At 44.8% G+C, this 22,291-nt stretch overlaps 1 protein-coding gene across 4 annotated transcripts in view; it reads left to right on the forward strand.

Moving 5' to 3' along the window:
- FGF12 (fibroblast growth factor 12) overlaps positions 1-22,291 on the forward strand; it is a 187,212-nt gene that overhangs the window by 106,431 nt on the left and 58,490 nt on the right. For all 4 annotated transcript variants that reach the window (XM_072344959.1, XM_072344960.1, XM_072344958.1 and 1 more), the window contains 2 exons: positions 14,417-14,527; positions 20,946-21,049. In XM_072344959.1, coding sequence (XP_072201060.1) covers positions 14,417-14,527; positions 20,946-21,049 — 215 coding nt within the window. The remainder of the gene's footprint in view (positions 1-14,416; positions 14,528-20,945; positions 21,050-22,291) is intronic.

Below are 22,291 nucleotides of genomic sequence, written 5' to 3' on the forward strand. Positions count from 1 at the left end.
CATGTTCAAAAGAGGCAGATCCCATTTGGAAGTGGCACGCTGCTGGGGGAACTGTTGTTACCTTCCTAAACATGACCTTGTTTTACAGCTGGAGGGAGTAGCTGTTAAAATACTTCACTCTGACAGAGCGAACATCACATCTACAGTACCCAGTGAGCTCTGCCCAATGGAGAGAGTTCACCCCGTTGTGCAGACGGTGAAACTGAGGCACTGCCCAACACAGAGCCCCAGTTCCTCCTGTCCAGCCCAGCACACTCCCCGTGTTCTTTGTCTTTGTAAAGGAATGGTGTGAGCTTACGTCAATTAAGTGTTTATAATAAGCAACTCAGTGCTGCAACTAAAATATCCAGGAATGGTGCACGTGAGCAGAGCTGCGCTTGGCGCTGGTTGACACCGCGTGCTCCACTTCTCAGTTCTCCTGTTGTCGTAGGGAAGGGAGAGCTCAGAGCTGGGAGAAGTTGGGGCTTGCTCGGCACTGGGTGTGGGCAGCTTTTTGGGAGCAGGTCCATGCAGGGACATCTTGTATAATCACAGGTCTGGGTGCCTGAGGAAAACAGGCTGCGGTGATGTCTCAGTGGTCGGTGGCAGTAGGCACCATGCTGCAAAGCCAGCACTCGTTTCATCCACCTTGTGATAGGCAAGGGCAGCTCGCCCAGCGTGGTCTCCTTCTCTCTTTCTTGTGTTCTTTTTTGTTATCTTTTCTACACACTTGGCTCCGTGGTATGACTTGTCAGTTTGAGGCAGGCCAACTAAGGACGCCAGCGTGATGGACGGAGCTGCAAATTTGGGCACATGGGCTGAATCTCATTCTTGTGAATTAGTACAGGCTGTCGGCAGCAGTTGTGCAGGTGCCAAGCAAAACGTGTGTACGCTGAAGAGCACCTGCAGAGTTATATGTATAAAGTACAGCTAGAAAAGGTTAAAATATGTATTTGGTTCTGACCATAGGAACTTGCTAGAGGATTGCAAAGAAATTGATGTGTGGCACAGCTTTTTGGTGCTGCTTCAGGAGATGTAGCCTTTAATTAAGGCTTGATTTAGAACAATGGAGTTGAATGCAGAAGACTGGGTATAGCTGCTCTCCCCTGGCTTCCTTGCCAAAAAATGGTGGAACCAAGTGGATTCATCCCCTCTGTGGCTGAACTGAAGCCTCCAGGCATGCTCAGCAGTTTTGTAGTGCTAGCGCTGGGCTGGTGGGTGCAGGTTGTTGTGCACACTGTTGCTTCATCACTTATTTTCACAAGCAAAGCTCAGTTGGGTTCTGCAGCACCTGCCATTGCAAAGCATCATCTCCATCTCTTTGGGCTTTGTTCCTGTAAAAGGGTTACCGACTCAGAATGCAGAGCTCAGGGTCACAAACAGTATTTTTTTCTTCCCTCAAGAACAAAAAAACAGCTCTGTGTTTTTTCCCTTGTTTTTTTTCCCTTGTTTTTTTCTTTTTCTTTTTCTTTTTTTTTTTTTTTTCCCTCCCCTGTCTGATATGTATTCTGTGTTTCCCCAGGGAAAGGATGCTTTTCCTTAAGGAGATCTAAAGGTGTCTTGCAAAGTGAAGGAAATGGCTCATGTGTAGAGAAAAGCAACCCAGTAACTTAAAGCACCTTTTCCCCGTGCAGTATTTTTCATCTTGAATAACAGATGAAGATTTAAACTTTATATATGTCTAAATATATGTAGATATCTTTGCAGCAGTATGAGTGAAACATAAGAGCAACTTCAGCTGAAGGACACAGAAGGACCTTGTTCATTCAAAGATTCATTTAAACATTTGAGAAGTCTGCCTATTCTGTAAGCTGTCAAATTCCCCGAGTCCATTGGATCACTGAATCATAGAATGCCTTGGGTTGGAACAGACCTGAAAGATCACCAAGTCCCAATTCTCTGGTGCATGCAAAGTTGCCAGCTGCTAGATCAAGCACCAGCTCAGACTGCCCAGTACTCCACCTAGCCTGGCCCTGAGCACCTCCAGGGATGGAGCAACCACAGCTTCCCCAGGCAGCAGTGCCAGCACCTCACTGCCCTCTCTGTGAAAAACTTAACTGACATCTAATTTAAATCTTCCCTCCTTTGGCTTAAAACCATTGCCCCTTGTCCTATCACTATCGACCCCTGTAAAAAGTTGATTTCCCTCCTTTAAATGTTGGAGTTGAATCCTTTCTGATTTCACATGGAGTGAAAGTGATGATTAAAGCTCCTGAAAGAAGCACTTTTTTAGTCCTCCGTTCATTTTCTCATAGTTCTTGCTCACTTTTATGGTTATTGCTCTCAGTGGAGCTGAGGTACTCAACCAACCTGTGGAATTCGGCCACTTTGATGTCCCAGAGTTCAGGGTGTATCTTAGTGTTTCTCCTCACAGTTTGTGTGTGTGTGTCTGTGTACATCCAGCTGGGGGGGCCCATCGCACTGCTATTCTGTAGGTCTTGGTGCTGTCCCGCACTAGCCTGTGCTAGGGATAAGGTGTGCTTGGAAGCAGTGATATTGCCTGGCTGAAAAAAGCCCTTCAAGTGTTGGGTGAAGGCACACGTGCCAAGTGTCTGGTGCTAATGAGTGCATCAATAATCAGGAGCAGGGAAATGTTCCCTTCTGCTCAAGATAGCCCAGCAAATAGATTTTGTTCTATCAAATTGAGCCCTGGGGGTGGCATTACACACATACGTGACTTCCAGATGTGGGGACTCTGCACTGCAGGCTGCTGGGTTGCTCCAGAGCATGGAAAACTCAGCTGCAACCCGCTTTGCAGCACAGGCTTCAGGTGAGCACATCAGTCAGCATGCACACCGTGCTGCTGCTGGGCTGGGCGTAGTCCATGCCAAGAAAATCCATAGAAATCATCCAGGCAACCAGGGCATTGGGTGTCTGTTCTCTCCATGGCCTCAGTGGGAGCTGTGCTTGTGGGAGCAGTGAACACTGCTTTCTAGCGCAGTTAAAAGCAGTGCAAATGAGTGATTCCTCCATCAACAGCCAAATGGAAGTCAGAGGAAAAGAGGTCCATGAGGGATTGTTTTTCCTCCCCATAGAATAAAAATCTATATAAATCAGTTTATCATTGACTTATCTGTTGGTTGTTTTGGTGTTGCGGTTTTTTTCTGAGGAAAACAGTTCAATTTCACATGTATTTATTCTTTTAACTTCAAGATATACTTCTAAAAAAATATGTTGTTATGAAATAATAAAAAAAGAAAGCTCGTATTCCAAAAATACCAAAATGAAGTCAAGATTTTCTTCCTTTCTTCCTTCCTTCTTTCTTTGTTTCCCAATGTCCTTCCTTCCTTGCTTTGCTGAATTCAGCATGAAGTTAGAATAATTTCAGCAGAGCCGATACTGCATATTTTATCAGATAAGAGGTCTATTACAAGAAAACTCTACAGCCCAAGTTGGGCAGTGAGGAGAGCAGAGCTGTCATGGGGGCTGGATGAGTAGGAAGGATCTCCCTGCTGCAAGACACAAATGTGATGCGTCTCATTGTGTTGAGGAACAAGTGCTAACTCACTCGGGTGTATCTGCTTTCCTCCTTTCCCCTCCCAAATGGTGCACACCAGGAATCGCATTTGTTCATCCCTCTGGCATTTGGTCCGTTTTGCGTGTTCCTCTGTTGATGGGGTGCGTGTTATTTCTGGGATTCTTTTACTCCTGCACAGTTGAAGCCAAGCAGTGATTTGTTGTTATTGAAATGAAAGCAATGATTTTAACAAGCAAAACATGTCAGAGTTTGACATCCCTCTCATATTTGCAGACAGCTCAGCTTGACAGGAGAAGTCGGCCAAGGGGGTAGAAGTGAGTAGTTTGGGTAAGCAGCCCTGAAGAGGCAGCCGTGTCCTGCCAGCTGGATGGCTGTTTGCACTCCTCCAGCTCTGGGGTAGCATTGTCGTTGTGACTGCATCATTGTTGCACCTCAGCTCCTTACCTGGGCTGCACACATTACAGCCTGTCAGGAAACTGTATCCTTACACTCCCTGACATAGTGCATGGTTTGTCTGGTTCCCTAGCTAACAGAACTCCTTGTGATAACACAGTATCCTCCCTCAGCATAAAGCAAACTGTTAGGTCTATTGTTTTCCTTTTACTGTGTGTAGATGAACTCTGAAATAACTCCTTTCTGGAGGGAGGCTGCTTGTGCTTTGCATCTGGGTTGCAAGTTGCAGATGCACTTTGTTGTCCTCACCCAGTGAACAACGCTGGCAGAGATTCCTGGAATCCATTGTTTTTAAAGGAGGATTTGTGCTTTGACAGGAGTTGGGGTCATCATTCCTTATTTAAGAAAGGAAAACTTGAAATCTCAGAGTGAAACTAGGGAAGAACAGAGCCAAGTCTTGGGGTTAATAGAACAAGTTCACTTAATTGATACTTATCTAGAACAACATCATTTGCTGCCCCTCCCCTTCTGGCTGCATGCATGGTTTCTTTGCTTAGCAGTTGCCACCCGTAAGGCCAGAACTGCCAAATAAACACATTCCCTTCATTCCCCAAAGCAAAACTGTTTGCAAAAGGTCAAGTTGTATGGGATTGCTGCAAGTGAAGCCGGGCTGTGAAGAGCCAATCTATGCCTTCGAGAAAACTGAAAAATGGAGAAATGAGCAGGAAGGCACAGCAGTGCTGACTCCCAGGGACTCCAGAGCCCGCAGGAGATGCAAGCGATGCACACACTGGACCATCCACCTCCTTCTGGGCCAGTTCTTTCCCTGGCATGGGTCCCGTAATCAGATCTGGGTCTAATTGCTGCCTGCGTGCACCTCACATCTCAGTTATCGATCTTCACCGTTCATGCATGCATCCCTCAGGGGCTGACATCACGCTCCAGTGGGGATCGTCTCTGACAGTGGCTAAAAGGGTTGGCAGAGCTTGTGATACAGCCACCAGTGCTTTTCCAGTGTGACTGTATGCTCTTTAGGAGAGCATCTGTATGCCAGACAGGCTGAGAGAGCTGGATCTGTTTAGCCTGCAGAAGAGAAGGCTGCAGGGGGACCTGAGAGTGACCTCTCAGTACCCAAAGGTAGCTGTAAGAAGGAAGGGGGCAGACTTTTTAGCAGGGTCTGTGGACCAAACTGAAAGGGGGGAGTTTTATATTGGATATAAGGAAGAAGGTTTTTACAGTAAGGGTGGTATGGCACTGACACAGGATGCCCAGAGAGGTGGTGGATGCCCCATCACTAGAGACACCCAAATTCAGGCTGGATGGGACTCTGAGCACCTGATGGAGCTGTGAGTGTCCCTGCTCTGTGCAGGACACTTTGGACCAGGTGGCCTAAAAATGTACCTTCCAACTCAAATGATTCTACAGTGAATCTCATTCCCAAGATGACAGCAGGGCAGGCAGAGGTGAACCTGCTCATCCCATTGGAGACCTTGTGGTCATTCACCATGGGAGCATTAGGTGGAGGGGGGTGGGTCATGGCCTTCTCACACCATGAGCGTTTTCATTAGGGTGAAGGAATCTTTTGGCTCCAGTGCAAAATTCAAATTGTTCTGCAGGCAGATAAAGTATATTCTCACAAAGCAGAAGGAAAGAAAGAAGAATTGGAACCACATGTCAGGCTTTGACTGTTTTTAGCGTGATCTTGCCCTTTGAAGTGTAATCTTGTTTCAGACCAGAGTGTCACAAGCATCACATTTTCTGTATGCACGGTTAGATGTTGTGAAATATTTGTTGGAATTCAGTAATGTGCTAATTTTGGGTCCAAAATGCTCAGAAGCTGCTGTGGGAAGGCTTAAACTGTGTTAGTGCAGTGAGAAATGCTGAGGTGCTGCATGGTGGATGCAGCAGGGGTGGCTCCGCTGTGTCCCCATCTTTGAAGGGTGTGCATGCTGGGCTCAGTCTTCCTTCAGCCTTGGGGTTCTGCAGGCTGGGGGACACCCATTTGCTAAATATTTGTGTATGAACTTTGCTCCTGATGTTTCTGCTTTGCAGCAGCCCACTTGAGGGCTGATCCCAGCCTGAGGAAAAGCTAAGCTCTTGGTCTCTTCATGGAGTCACGTTTAACACCCAAATGAAATGCACTCAGTGATTGTGGGCTCACACATAATATTTATGCTCTCCTCTGTTTCACTCTGGGTGAATATTGCTGTAATTTTGGCTAATTACACAATACGTCAGGAAAAATTGCAGGGTGTTCCTCAAAATAAATAATGTATCTTATGTGCTCTGCTGCCCATACTTATGAGCATGCCTTAACCTTCAGTAGCCAAAGCACTGACTGTGCTGGGAAATGACAGCAGAGGAGCTTTAGCTACAACTTCTTTTCCATTAAAATTCTCATATTATTTTTCTGATATTCTTCACTTGAAAAGGCTCAGCTTGCATAAAGCGGGGAGCAGCCCTACATCTCTCCTTGATGCTTTCAGTTCCTGCCAGGCTTTGGTTTTCTCATCAGAGCTGCAGTCAGTACAGGTGTATAAAATCACACTTGAAGAGGAAATGCTGTGAGGACCCGACTGTTGCTGAAACACAGTGATCAGCAGAACAACAACCACATTCTCAGGGAGTGGAAAACGATTCCAGCAGCGGAGCTGTAAGAAGAATTGGTTTTTTACCTCTCTAGTCAAATAAAAGAAGTTTGTGGGGAGGGGAGGATTCCAATCCAGTGCAAAATTTCACTCTACTTAAAATGAAACTTCAGCTTTTATCTCCAACTCTTTTAATATCCTTTTTTCTTGTTCCATTACGTTTCCAAAGAAAACATAAAAAAAAATAGAAGTCCACCCATTTCTGATCTCTTTTTTTTTTTTTTTTTTTTTCCCCCAATAATGAGATGGAGTTTGTAGATGGCTTCAGCTGCTCTGCCTCTGAATTATTGGGTAATTAAAACATTCAGCTGGCTTATTTCACCTGGAGATAATCAGCAGCTCTGTGCCAATAGCTGGTGGCAGTTGGGCTATCAGCCTTCTTCCTTTTGTCATCCCTCTGCTTTCAGCTGTGGTCACGTTGGAGACCACTTCAGGCCCAACAGTATTGGGAATGGTTGTGCTACCCCTCCTTAAATTGTATCCAGGGGCTGCCTGGATTGGGCAGCTCTTGTGTCCTGTATGCTGGTTTGGTGTTTGCCTTTGTGAAAAGTGATGCAGGATTTTGGACTTCTTTGAGTCCTGGACCTGAAGTGGCTGTTGTGTGGTATCAGAACCTTGGGGACTGGATGGGTTGTAGGGTGACAGCTGCTCGTGGGCCTCCTGGAAGAGGGTGGTCTGGGAGTGGCATGCAGCAGTGGCCTCATGGCTGCACCCCATGGTGCTTTATGTGGGTGGCTTTTCTCTGCCCCTTACCTCATGCTTGTATTAATATCCCTCCGAAGCTGATTCCCCAGATATGGGGGCTCCTGCGTGAACAGCAGCGAATGCAAACACATCCTTTCCACCTACTCTACAAATGAGCAGTAGGCTTCCCTGGAGGGTCCTAGCTTTGTACAGCAAAGCAGGCATCGTGCAGAGGTTTGTACATGTCTGCTGCTTGGTACAGGGATGTGGGTAGGAGGCAGCAATGCTGGAGGGCTGATTGCTATTCCTCCTTGCAGACATGAGCACAGGAGAGCAAATCACTTCTCTGGATGCTCTTTTTGCCTACGAGGTGCCATTCTGCTCTGGTGACTCAATGGTAGTGACAGGAGGTGATTGCTTTGATGGGTGCTGTCAGTGGCTTGAGCCCATCATCTCTCTGAGTTAGAGAAATGTCATTTTCGGAAGCTTTTCCTTCAAATGCACAGGCCATCCCTGTCAGCACAGCCTGTTATTTCGTGTCATGCACCCTGAAAACACCAGTTATCTCTTGGTAGTTATTAGTCCCGGGTGGAGATTTGCACTTGAGATGAGTAAATACATGAGTGTATCACACAGCCCTATTGTCCTGGAGTCATTTTCTTCTCAAAATAAATCCCCTGTGATTAGAGGGTGCGTCCAACCTTGTAATCACGATGTACTGGAGCTTGGCATGGCCTTTGTTCTGCATCCCTGGGAGAGCCGCCGGGATCAACTGCCTGGTGATGTTGGGGGCATTTTGCCCAATCAGGAAAGATTTCTTAGCATCATTCGGTTGCTCTGTTTACACCTCTGCACCCCCAGGCCAGCTGCTTGTGATGGAGCACGTCCTTCTAGTCACAGTCATTTTGCTGCCATTTTTTTTGCTATGGGAAAACACTTGATCGGGCTGGGAAATGTCCTCCTTGCATCCCCAGTTGGGTAGCTTCAGTGAATCATAGTCATGAGCTGAGATACAGAACTTACACCGACAGTGCTGCATTTAATTGGAGACAATCACTTACTTAATTTTAACTCCAAACACCCAAGAGAACTTAGCAGCTTCTGGGTGGGAGCAAAATAAAGCATATTTTCCTCCTGCAGCTTTTCATCTTTTCCTCCCCAGGCTCCATGCTGACAACTGTCACCATAGTAATCTGCATGGAGCTTGCTGGTGCATTTGCGTGCTGAGTTAGTGCAAGCCTTCATTAACTCTGCTTCCACAGGGAGATTTTGGTGCTCATCTCTGTCAGCGTGTGTTTGAAATAGTTGGCTTATTGGGTGTTCTGGAACCTGTCCTTTCCAGGGAGGAGGAAGTGCAGTTTCTGTGGTGGCACTGTACCTGTGGAGCTGATCTCAGTAAATGAGGAGAGGTTTTATACCCTGACTTGAGTGCTGGGTTTGCTGTGGATTTGAGTGTGGTTGGGTGAGTCATAAATCAGCTTCCCAATGTGACAGCCGCAGCCCAAATGGGGGGAAAATGAGAATAATGGGATGTGTAAGTTTCAGGCTCAAACACTTAATTTGTAAAAAACAAATGTTCAAAAAACATTGAGGTGAAATGTGCTCCTGAGCTGTGTTACAGGTGCCGTGTTTACAGTTGCATCCTCAACAGAAGTGTTGCATAGGCAGGGAGGGCAGACAGCAGCGCATCCAGCTGGGATCAGCTCAGCACCAGAGATGCTTTCTCCTTCACCAGCCCGATGTGCTTTGCAATGCAGCGGGTGCTGGCTGGGCTGGTTCAGAGTCCCAGGCAAATTTACTGTGCTGAGAGCAGGTAGAGGCATTGAGCCAGAGTGTGTCCTGCTACAGCAAACAAACAGGCATGTCTCCTGCCAAAATTATTCAGTGGTGCCTTCCTGCTACCTGACTGCAGGTTGCTGGATGTAAAATAGCTGCTTACTGGCTTAGCAAGAGGAGTCTTCTGCTGCTTGGTAGCTTATTGTGTGGAGAACAGTAACACCAGAGCTTTATTTGAAGCCATAACCAGCATACAGGACCTCTGACACTCAATGCAGAGTGATTTTAGAAGCAGTTCTGCACCAGCACCCTCCAGGTAAGGCTTGTTTGTCAGACAGAGAATTGCTGTGGATGGCAGGAGCCCCTGGAGCCAGTGGCTGCAGTCCCTGACAAGTCGCTAAACCCTTCATCTCCCCAGGAAGCTACTGAAACCCAGCCCTGTTGACATCCTCCCATTAGCTCAGTGAGCTGAGGTTAAGGTTACTCCTGCTGCATTGGGTGCAGCATTCTCTCCACATTAAGGGGAATTATTTTGCTTGTGTGCTTTCCATTTTGCAGTTATGAGGTGAGTTCCATGTTAGACTTTGCAGGGGAATTGCCAAGTCACAGCCTGAACCAACAGTTGAACAGCAAGTGAGAAGGTGTGGCCAACACAGGGAGCTCAGGTGCAAGTAATATACCTGAATGACCAGAAGGGGTGAAGCCAGGATCCACCCCTCCTCACCCTCACTAAAGGGTTAGCAGTTGAGAAGGTAGTATCTTTCTGGATGGACACTATGCTCTTCTTAAGCTGTCACTGGTCATTGGAAGAGGTGGGCAAATTTTGATTCTTTTTTTTACCTGCTATTGCTCTGCGGGGTTTGTAGCCTACTAAAAGGCACTGTTGTTGCCTTCTGTGCTGTATGAACTTACAGAGCAGAAATTAAATCAGAGATAATTAAAGGGCTAGCAATATTTCTAATAAAAAGCTTTTCTCTCGGTGACTCTACCAGAGCTCTGATGCACCCCTGTGGGATATGGTGAATACCTTCAGTAGTACTTGTGTTTGTGAGGACTGTGATGCTGTTCAAGGGCTGATTTGTGTGTGAGTGCCCTGTACCTTTTGTGTCCTTTGGGGGTGTCCCAGAGGATAGAACAGGCTGCCCAGGGAGATGTTTGAGAGCTGTGGAGATGTAGCGCTGAGAGATGTGGTTAGCGAGCACAGTGGGATGGGCTGGGGTTGGACTAGATGATCTTAGAGGTCTTTCCAATCTTAACATTTGAACGATAGTTGTTACATGATACAGTGGCAGGAAGTATAGCAGCCTGTGGTGGATGGAAATGACCTGAAGGCACAGAAGCAGAACAGCTGAACTGAGTAGCACCCACATCACACTACTATTTAGATAGCAACGGGGAGGTCAGCAATCAGATTGTTACTGGTTAGTCTCAGCTGTATCAAGGCATCAGGAAGCTAAAAGCAAGGCTTTCAGGGCTGCTGAGCTTCTCCCATGGAAAGGAGAACAAATGGGATGCCTGCTGAGGAGGTGTGATGTGTTGGTTATTGGGTGACTGTTTTAAGAAGGGTGAGCAGCTCAATGCTGTATCTTCACCCTAGGGGAAAAAAAAATAAAGCAGACTGATATATGCTGCGGAAACTGGCTTAGCTCTTGCTCTCTGGTGTTCTTGGGCTGTTCTGCTCTGTGATCATTGCCATTGGGGGTGTTTTGTGGGGATGATTTTCCCCTGTACCTTTGGGGAGCACCACATTTGAAGTATTGGAGCTCACTGTCTTGGTGTAAGGAGTGGCTCTGCTTCATTTCATCTGGCTTCCCCACCCTGAACAGCTGTGTGAGCAGCCAGAGCATGATCCCTTATGTGAGCATTCTAAAGCACAATGGCTTATAAAATAAGGACAAAAATATCCCTTGATGTATCACATGGGAATCTTAATAGCCTGGGGGCTGCGTTGGGAATAAATGCTGCATAGAAGTCTCTTGTGTTCAGACTGTACTTTGAGATCAAGGCAGTCATAACTTGTTCCTTAAATCCATTCTGAAACACTTGTCTTTGTCTTTAGGGAGCCGCTAAGTTACAGATGAAGTCTTGTCCATGTTAGTTTAGTTCTGTTTCTGTGGGGAAAGCTGATCTTGTAGCAAAGCAGGAGAGTGTGTGGAGGAGCCTGAGTGGGAGAGGTAGGTTTCTCTTGAATGCATTGTGCAGCATTGCTCCTTTAGAGGTACTGAGATCCAAGTTCCTCTTAACAGTGGTGAGGTTCAAGAATAGATTTGAGTGATTCCTGGTGAATTCTGTGAGTTATAGGAAGAAAATGGTAATGGAGGGAATAATACTTGGCTGTGCTGCAATTCTTCATCTGCTCCTTATGGCTTGTTCTGTCTCCTATTGATTGTAGTTTGGGGCAGTATTACTGGGGGAACTCAGACTAAATCTCAGGGTTATGGGCTTTCTTATTCTCCCAGTGTTTATTGAAGCACTGGGAATGTTGTCTGCAAGGAAGAATTGCTCTCTTCTGTATCTAACTGCTAAAGTGTGGAAAACTTTCATTCCATTTTGTTGACTTTCTGCCTTGTGTTATGGCCTGTCAGGATGTTCCTCCATCCTTAAGTGGCCAAAAGAGTTGCTGGTTGTGTTAGTTTCTAAAAACAAGCAAGCAAACAAAAAGTCACTGAGATTTTCAGTGTGATTGCTGCAGCACGAGGGGTGACAGTGCTTGAAGACTGTGATAAAATCACTGTTCTCTGGGATTGGAAAGAGGTGATGCTAAAATATATGACTAAAGTGAAGAGTCTGGCAAGAGCTAAGCATGGAGTTGTGCCTTTAAAATACTACTCTGTGATTGCACACCTCTCTTCATGTAATAACTCTTGGCTGAGCTTTGGAAAGAAAGATGGGTGCATCCTTGGTCCTTCATAGAAGCAGGCTTTACCTTGGGGGTCTAGAAAAGGCTTTGTTTGCTGACTCTGCAGGGCTTCATAAATGAGCCTGGAATGCATGGATGTTGCTGAAGAAAGGGCTCTGATCAGGGTAGAGGCAGAAACACCACTGCTGTCTCACTGCATTAGGGACTAGAGGAACACTTCAGTTTTGTGTGTGGCTTACCTCTCTGTTTCTCTCCTCTTGAGCTATTGTGAGCTTAGGACTGAGGACTGAGCCTCAAGCTTCAGTTGAAGTAGATCAGGTCAGAAAGAAGAGCATGGAAGAGAAGACTTCTCCAATCAGTCCCTTGGCAGGCACTGACTCAGAAAAGCCCTGGTTGATGAGGCAGGCAGTTATTGGAGCTTAAGCCAGACCTGACTGCGTTTGTCATGTCAGTGATGAAGGGACTCTGGGGCTTTACCTTGTGTTTTTCTGTTGTATCTGCCTTGTGGTACAGCCCATCTGTAGCATGGATGTGGAGAGGTCCTGGTGCTGTTTAGATAAACTCTTAAGGTGACAGTCAGCTACTGATGGTGAGAAGCTTTGCTCTGTGTTGTACTCAGTAGGCTGCTAAGCGTAAGTGGGAGATGTTTGCATGTCCTTCCAAAATGATTTGTGTGATCCAAGTATAGCTTGGACCACAAAAGGCAAAAGCCTTCTGTCCTGTAGCTAAATCATCTTCCCAAGGAAGAAGACAGGGCTGTTTTCATCTCCACTCCTCTTATCCTTCAGGGGATTTCAGGAAAGGTATTTTGCCTTCCCCAGCACACTGAGAGCTTCAGGCTGCAGGGGTCTCTTTAAGCATGTCCTGCTGGGAGCTCTTCCATTTTGTGCAAAGTACTTAAACATAAAAATTTAATGAGAGAGTAAAAATGAGGCTGAGGCTCATTCAGGGACTGACCCATATGTCTCCTATTGGGGAATGCCTATTAGCACCTTTATTATTATTGTGGTATTAGATAAAAGGGAGAAAATAGACATACTGGAGGAGGGTGGAGCATTCAGCTGTACATGAGAATATGGCTTTGCAGTCCCTTCCTTCCTGAATCAAGTTCCTGCATCCAACAAAGCAGATCTTGCTTTTTGGAAAGCAAAACGCTTACTTTTAAGTGGACATATTTTGCTTCAGTTGATGTGTTCTCTTAGTAGATGGCCAATGTGAGCATACTTATTGTCCCAGAGCTGTGAATTTTGCTGGGAAAATGCCTTCCTGCAGTCTACACCATTTGGATTACTATGAAATCACTTTTTAAGGCAGCATGGAAACCAGCTGGCACTGATTTATTCACGGCAAGCATGTACTTCTATAGGATCTGATTCTCTTGGGGCTGGTAGAGGGGTCCCCAAGGCTGTAATCCTTTACAGCTATCCACCCTGCTCTCCATGCTGGCCATGGGGTTTTTCTGGGCTGAGGGGCCCTGTCCTCACCTGGAAGTCAGTGCAGGAATGTTAGTGATGGGGAATCCTGGTGGGGCCACTTAATGCACAGTGTGACTGTGGCTTATTAAACAGCCTCAGCAGAGGCTTGAAGGATGGCTGACTATGTTTTGGTATGCTGCACTGGATTATTTTTTCTTCCTCTTTGTAAGAGCTCACTATTGCTTGCTCAAAACTTTTGGAGCAAGCAATCTGAATTTTGGTCAGGAGGAACTATGAACTCCTGTTGCACAAGGAAATTTCTGTAACCCAGCTGGTGGGGCTGTCTGTAACTGGCTGGTTGGCTTTAAGAAGCTACACCGGTAACGCAACCGTGATCAAAGTGAATTTGTCCTGAATTTTTGGCTGCTTTATTTCTTTTTGACCAGTGGGCCCTGCTAATGACAAAGAGCGGTTCTCATATGCCAGAGTACGTGGCACATGTTTTTTGGAAGGGAGGAACATACGGGATTTGAAAACAGAGGCGTTTCAGGTGCCCATAAATGCTTCAGAGGTCATATTTGGAGGTGTCTCGCATCTGTTCCTTTTAGGAATTTTGCTCCTCGAATCCCACACAATTGGACTGGTGCAACCTGATTCAGTGCGCAGTTACTTTGGTTTTACACTGCTGTAATAACATCAATTTAAACAGATTTCGGTGGCACAAAACTGGAACGACACGATAGTGAATCAAGCATAGAAACCATGCGAGTTGCCTTCGCAGGCAGAATAAGAAACAATAAGTGCACTCCTTGCTATGCACTGCCAGCAAATTTGCTTCTAAACTGGAGGCATATTCAGAATACGTAGGCTTTCTAAAGACTTTCATTTGGTAGGTAACTTTCACTGAAGCGGTGTTGCATAAATCTGTTACTTTATGCTGTACCGACTAAGCCTTGCATTTTACCTGCTCATCCAATCTCCATTTTATTTGCCTGTATGTCTGTGTATATGTATGAATATTTTACAACCTCTCTTGAAAGGAATCACAGAAAGCTGTCTTAGTCCCAAATACTTTATTTACTCAATGCTTAACGGGAGCCACACAAATTGGGTCTCTTGCTACATGTTTGGTACATCTAACAATAATTTTTTATTAAATATATGTATTTTTTTTCTTTTGCAGAACCCCAGCTGAAGGGAATTGTGACAAGGTTATTCAGCCAGCAGGAATACTTCCTGCAGATGCACCCAGATGGTACAATTGATGGGACCAAGGACGAAAACAGCGACTACAGTAAGAAAAATTAGCCTGTTTTGCAACCCAATTACAATCAAATGCATCACCTAGCGGGTCTTATTTGTGAAGCTTCATTTTAGAAAAGATCAAATTAGGAAGAAGCCAGCTGTTTTCTGCAGGTTTTTTTTCCTATCTATACTTCCCCTTTAAATCTTGCCTGTATAATTTCATATGTTTCCTCTCCAATCTTGTTCTCTCCCGCCCCAATTCTGTAACTGCCATCTGGGGGGGGTGGAGAATAAAACCCATGATTTGAACTACTGCCAGAAGAGAAAGGAGATTATATTTATACACATGCCACATGGGTAAAGGATACAGGGAATTCTCTTTCTAAGGAGAAAAGGAGATAATTGCTTTTGGTATTTTATTCTGAAAAATTCAGCAAGCATCAGGAATTTCCAAGCTGGAGAAATCCAGCTGTTCATCCAAGTCTCCTGTTTTGAGGTTGAGGTTATTGGATATCCTTTCCAAATGAGGTTTGCTTCCAAAACCCTGCTCAAAGGGGCTAGGTTCATACTGTCCACCAAAGGTTAGCAAAGTGCAGTGGAGCCATGTAAGTTTAAAAGTGATGCTCACATGCAGGAGCCATAATGGTTTAAACCAACCAGTAGCCCATATCCCTTCGTCAAAAGAGGTATTTTTCTCAGCACCAAAGCTCCTTGGAAGATTAAAAAAGATGCAGCGTGCTTTCTGTGGTAGTTCTTCATTTCACAGGTGTAAACAGACAGTTCTGAGAGGGTAGTAATAAGCTCAGATCCTTGGTATCACAAGTTGTATCAACAGAGTTGGACTCAAGTAATTAATTGGATCAGGCCATGTTGGGTTGAAGTTCTATATGCTACTGCACATCATGTCTTTCCCAGTCACTACTAGAGATTAACAAGATTTGATGTGTGTATTTAGAGGAATTGACAGAAGAAAACTTCAGGTACTTTGTAGAAGGAGGAACCTACTTTGGGGAGCAATGATGTTCTAACTAATGGAAGCTCCTAGCTGAATTGAAGGTGCAGCTCTTTCAGTAACATGAGGTCTGGGCTGTAGGTGGGGGTTGCACATGCCGTGCAGTGCTGCTAATAGGGTGTTGGCATCATCCCATATAGGCGCATATGCAACAGGAGTGCAAGATAGGAGCAGCCCCATGTCTGTGGTACTTGTCTCGTGGAGCTGGAGTGTAGGGTGCTGTGGTGTTCTGCATCTCACTTGGGGTCAGAGCAGCGTGCAAAAGAGGGGCTCTGTGAGGACGTCAAGTGAAATTATGAGAGGCTGGCAGAGCCTTTGGGAAATGAACCAAGAGGAACCAGAAAGCTGGCCTGGAGCATCCTGTGAACATCAGGTTTTAGTTCTGCATTGTGCGCTTCTGTTTAACAAATGAAATGCCACAAATTAATGATGATAAAACTTCAATTTACATGGGAGAAGAACAGTGTGTGGGCAACCTCCCCACGCTCCTGTGTACCTCTTGCTCCTCAAAGGCCTGAGCCTTCCTACGAGAAGCCTGGCCTTGGGTTTTCTCAGGCAGACACCAGCACACAATGAGTTCAGTGGGCTTCAGTGAGTGAGTAATGAGCCAGTGCTGGGTGGTATTAGCTGCTTTTTTTTTTTTCTTAAAGGAGGAAGACATAGGGTGTTTTCAATCTGCAGAAAATCCCATTGGAGGCCTATTTATCATCTGGCATGCAAAGAGCTGCTAGAAATGGCAGGGATTCATTATCCTCATCTATCAGTGAGGACTGAACAACAAAGTAATGGGCTTAAACGGAAGCAGAGATGAATTTGGGTAAACAGCAGAGAAAAAGAAAATGTAAGGACAGTTCTGCAATATTTCAGGCTGACAGAGGAGACGAGGGAAGTTGCTTCTGGCCCCTCAGTGGGCACAAGAGCATCCTCCTGCATCTCTGTGACTGAGGTTAGCCCCACATCACTCAGACAGTTCTTATTTATGTCAGAAATGTCAGAGATCAGATTGGCGAGGCGCTAAGCGCTTGCGAGCCTCTTCCACTCTGTCTTCTTAATTAGAAATAGATGGGCTGAAGGGTGCTTCTAGAGTGTCAGCTTTTCTGGTGAGTTGGCAGCCTGGTGGCACAGGAGGCCAATGGCTGTAAAGTGCCAAGCCCATTGCTCAAGGTTGTGGGCTGTGCAGGAAGGTTTAGTGCATAAGGGGGCACTTGAAGTCTTGGGCAGAATACAGAGGTCAAACACTCCCCTATGTCCTGACCTTAGGGATGTCAGAAGAGGAAAATCCAATCTGATAGAATTTGGCTCCTGAAAATGAAAACAAGAGTATGCTTTATTCAGTTCTATTTAACTTTTGACTGCTTACTCTCCTTAATAAATCTTCAGCTTAAGTCAGTGATTTATATGATACGAAGCTTCCTGCTATAGCTTCAAAACAAAATCACATTTTTCACTTTGGAAATAACAAAGCACAAAGCATCCATTCTCCTTTTTTTATTCCTTTAGTTCTCTTCAATTTTGACCAGAAAAAAAAAATAACCAAAAAGTACCCAAACATGTAAGAGTGCATTCAACTAAGTGAACAGCTGCAGACTTGCTTCACTGGTATTTTCTGTTTTAAAATATTTATCCAGAACATTGCTGGCCAGCTATTCAGAAGCCTTTACTGTATTTCTGTACAAAACTCATCAAAAATAGATAAGTATTTTCCTGTCCCTGGAGAGGTGTTGGTTAACTCACGTCCACTGTCAGAGGAGGATGCTCTTGATGCTCACAGCAGGTCCTTGCCACCACGCGTAGCCATGTATTCTCTGTTCATAAGTCATCTTCACACAATTAAATGCCCAGTGATTGCTGTGTTCCATACATTGACCCTGTGTGCTGTATCCACACGCTAATTATTTGAATTACCATTATGAAAGAAAGTTGTAATTTTTTTGTGGAATGCATTAGGTTGGTTTGCTCAGGCAAAACAAACATTTCCAGCGAGATGGCAGCATGTCCCTTAGATACATCTGACGCAGTTAAAAGTTGTAATAAAAATCCACTTATTTATATAAGAGGAACTGCTAATATTTAAGCAATTTTAAAATGAATTATCTATCTGGTTCCCATTTTATAGGTGTTCTTGAGTGGCTGATGGTATTTATCTTCTAACTCTTCTTTAAAGAAAAAACCCCAAAAGAAGCCAAGTTCTAATGGCACCTAAATGGGCATCCAGCCAGCTTCCCGCAAAACAGTGCTTGGGACATCTGTTCCTATACCATGCAGCTAAAGGCACCCTGTCTTAATATAAGCACGAGGACAGATTCTCTTCCTACTTTTATTGGGATGTATGAAGAATTTTCCATAGATAAGTTGGCTTAGACCTGTAATCAAGTAACCATGAAGAGTTTAAGAAGTGTGATGCGTCTGATAAACTGCAATGATCAATGTGTTTGTGGCCAAAGCGTTTAGCAGTGGAGTGTGATAAAAGTGCTATAATCAATAAGCACTGGCAGGTATAAGTCTGGTTGTGGGAGAAGATGGTAAAATATAATGACAGCATCAGCAGAAGCATGCAGTGTCTTAATTTTTTTCTTCTGCATGTAAAACCAAAGAGTATGTCCATCCTGTGTGCTTGCACTTGGCATAGAAAATTTAACTTTTGCAACAGAAGAAGAGTGTTCTGTTTTTGTTTTTGGTTTTTTATTATTACACCAGACCCCGTAGGGTAGAATCATAGAATCATTAATGTTGGAAAAGACCACTAAGATCATCCAGTCTGACCACTAACCATGTGGTGGCGCTAACAACCTCAGTGCTATCTCCATAATTCTTGAACACCTGCAGTGGTGGTGATTTCCCCCCCCCTCCCTGGGCAGTCTGTGCCAGTGCCTCACCACTCTTTCAGAGGGGAAATTTTTCTTTAGACTCAACGTGAACCTCCCCTGGTACAACTTGAGGCCATTCCCTCTTGCTGTTACCTATGAGAAGAGGCTGGTCCATGCCTCACTCCTACCTCCTTTCACGGAGCTGTATAGAGTAATAAGGTCTCCCATGAGCCTAGTGGAGTAGTCCATTATAATAGTTGATAGGGCACTACTACAGGCTGTCCTCTTCCCTGTCCTTATATCTGGTATTTCAAGTTAGGTATGAGACATTTACTTCTAAGGTTGGTTGAGGTTTTTCCCTACGTTTTTACATTGTTGTAATAAGGCTTAAAAGTAAGAAAGCTTACAAGCTTTGAAATCTGTTCCAAAACAAACAAGATGAAATATTCATTTAAAGAATGACAACAAAAGGCTTTAACTTATTCAGAGATTTTTAATGATTTGATTGCTGAGAACTTGCAGAGTTTTGATTGATCCCCAAACACTTTCAGTAGAGGAAAATGTTTGCTTCATAAAACTACTTTGGCCGTCAGTCACCTCTGTCAGATGTGTGCCCTTCATCTTGCTTGCCTGCCCACTTGCTTCCCTACTCTGCAGCATGTTGTAGGAGATGCTCTGCCATGCCTGCAAGCAGCGATTGTGAGCTGTGGGACCAAGAGAGCTTGGCAATGCTTTTCCTACTGTCATACAGCGCAGTGGGATTATTGGTGTGCTCTTTTAGCATGCACTTGTGGAGAAAAGTTTTGGACATGGAGGTACTTCTAGGTGGAACTTCTTCCCACTAATTTTAGGTGTTATCACCCCACTGCCTAATGAATGCTTTGAATGGTCTGTCACAAGTTTTCTATGGAAGATAAATTGTCTGTATAGAAAGAATGATGATGCCCATTTTGCTTCATTATTTGCAGTAGCATGCTCCATTTTTCAGTGGGGGAAAAATTAGGGAAGGGAAATTGCTTATAAGTGGGCTTGTTAATTACAGAGAGTTTTAGACCTTCCCAGTAGTGAGAAATTGATTGAAATATAGGCTTGCCTTGGTTACTGTGCTCCTCAACTGCAGAATTATGTTGTAATGCAGCTCTTTGGTGCCCAGTAGCTACACTGGGGTGTTTATCTCCTCTTGGAACTGTAAAAGTAGTGCACTCCTTGACTCTTGTTCAAAGACCAATACTTACACTGAACTTTGTATGCATCTGTTGAAGCCCTCCGCTTGCTTCCTATGAAACTGCATAAACATAGGCACTGATTTTGGTAAGGCTTAAGCACACGTTTTGATATTTCACTGAAGATGGTGCTTATAACTGCAAGAAATTGTGCATTTTTTGGGAATTTGACAAATCTCTTGTGATCTCCACCCCTGTTTGCAAGGAAGCAACAACTTCTTTTTTACTACGTTTCTCTCCATATTTGCTTCAAATGTTTTCCTCTTTAAAAGGGGATCTCAACCACTTTTGTCTCATCCCCTCTCTAGTAATTCACATAAAGGAGGTTCTTGAGAAACATCTCATGATGGAGTTAAATCCATATGTTATCTGGCTTGTATGTGTCTAACAGGTCTCCTTGGAGAGTGATGTTGGCATTGAGTTGGATTTGAGTCCTTCCATCATGCCAGTTTCAACAGCAGCCTGACATGAGGAGCTGCAGTGGTTTGACTGGGACGTTTGAGCAAAAGCTGCTTTTGCCTTCAGTGCTGATGTTAGATCAGTGATGGCACATCTCCCAGAGAAGGAGAGGCTAGGAGGTAGCACAGAGAGGTGTGCTTCTCTTGTAGCCATTGTGGGAAGACCTCTTTGTGCTATGCTTGCTATAGTGTCAGATGTAGAAGTTTGTAAATGGTCTATAAAACGAACCAGTTTGAGGATTATGTCCTTACAGTCAGCTGGAAAATAGGAATGCTTCATTGTACTCTTGTCACTCAGTTCTTCTCCGCTCTGCCTACTGCTGGGTCTCCTCTGGGTTCAAGAGACCTTGAATGAAGCATTCCCACGTTTCTGCTCGACCCTGTGCTCGTTTTTCCTCGCCCTGAGCTCTCCAGGGCAGAGTCCAGTTAGCTCTTTGCAAGCTGAAGCACAAGGTCCTGCAGCACCTGGGTGCTCTTGTCCTACAGATCTCAGTGGGAACAAAGGCATGCTAATGCCTGAGTGTTCAGTCTATCAGTGCTGACAGCCCTCTCTTTTGAGCCCCTTAGAAATGCAAAAGCCTGACCATACGTTAATGGGTATGCTTACAGGGAAAGGTCTTTCATTGAGATCCAGGGGCTGTTTGGAATCGAGCAATAAGAAATAATTGGCAGGAAGTGGCTGCAGTGCTTTAGTCATTAGGATGGCAGTAAAACTGAGTTCTGAAAGGTCGTATCTTCTGTCCTATCTAGCGCTGCTTCTGAATGAGGAGCGGAGCTCCAGTCAGGTTCTGCATCTCCTGTCCGTTTTAAAACTGCTTTCAGTGTCAAAGCTATGGCTGCAGATCCTTCACATAGCTGAAATAGGATTAGTTTCCAACTCAGGACTGGGGTGGGTTGGCTCTGGGGCAAGAAGCAGCAGAAGCCAAACGAGCTGATGTCTCAGTAACTTTTGCTTTTCTTTCCGCAGCCCTTTTCAACCTAATTCCTGTGGGTCTTCGTGTGGTGGCAATCCAAGGGGTGAAGGCAGGCCTGTACGTTGCCATGAATGCTGAGGGCTATCTCTACAGCTCAGTAAGTACTTGCACCCCTGGTGGCTGGGTTTTGTAAGCGGGAGGGAGGACTTGGAAGCAGTCACATATTGGAAAGCCTGTAAAAGCAAGAATGGTGGGAGCTGCTGCAAAGCTGTGCAATATTCACTTCAAAGTGTCTCTGCGGAGCTTTGTGGTAATATTTCCCGACCTGTGAAGATATACTTTGTATTCCTTTGAGTAGTTACTTAATGTAGGTCACGTTGTAGAGGAGGTTTGGTGGTTTGCTGGTTATATTCTGGTTTCATATTTGTGAAATGGGACGGACTGAATGGAATTGCTTCTGAATTGCACCCAGAAAACTGATTGTAGGTGGTGCTCTGATGGGTCATACTCAGCTTATGGCTAAGGTGTAAATCCACTGTAATACACTGACTTCATTTAAATGGTTCTGGACTGTTCTGATGGCAGTGCTTCAGTGGAGCAGAATTACCCTGTATTTGTGTGGTCTTTTTAATGCACATAAAAGATAAGTGAGGCATTTTTTACTGACTAATTCCCCTATAACTTTCTTAGATGGCATGAAAGGGCATGAGGTTACTCATAAGATTCTCATTTGAAGTAAGTAATTGATTTTCACATTGAATAATTGATTCAGTGATTTATTAAATATGGCAGCCCTTTGCCAGAAATTTTTATGCTTCAAATAACTTTGCTCTAGTTCTACATAGTAAGTAGTGATAGTTAATAACACACTTCTCATTTCTGTGCTTATGATATCTTTAAAGCGTATAGGCAAGATTCTAATCTCATTTCCATTTGTGTAAATTTACAGCACAGTGATTCTGCTCTTGTCTCAGCATTTACTTTGCTTTAAAAGCGTACGTGAGATTGGAGATGGGACTGCTGAAAGTACAACAGCCTCTGTGATGTGGGGCATAAATGTTGGTTTCCCCGGCCTGTCCGCTGTGTGCCTTCCCATAAACCCATGGACCATTCAGTGCTGTACCAGGTATTCAGACAAAGACAGTGCTTTGTTCCTGGTCAGTTTTAAACCACTCACGTGGCTGGGGTTTCCCCAGTTCCTTTGGGAGCTAATAAAGCTCTTTCCCCAACGGCTCAGGGTAGAAAGTGGCAAGTGGATGTGTTAGAATGCCTGTCGAGATAGGTCTCAAAACTGGCTGCTTGTCAAGAAGAGACAGAGAGATCAGTCTGGATCTCTGTGGATGCCAGATGCTTCCTGTTCTTTCATAGTCCAGTAAACATAAATGACTGCCTCTAAACA

Source organism: Excalfactoria chinensis, chromosome 9, assembly GCF_039878825.1.
Source record: "Excalfactoria chinensis isolate bCotChi1 chromosome 9, bCotChi1.hap2, whole genome shotgun sequence".
NCBI lineage: Eukaryota > Metazoa > Chordata > Aves > Galliformes > Phasianidae > Excalfactoria > Excalfactoria chinensis.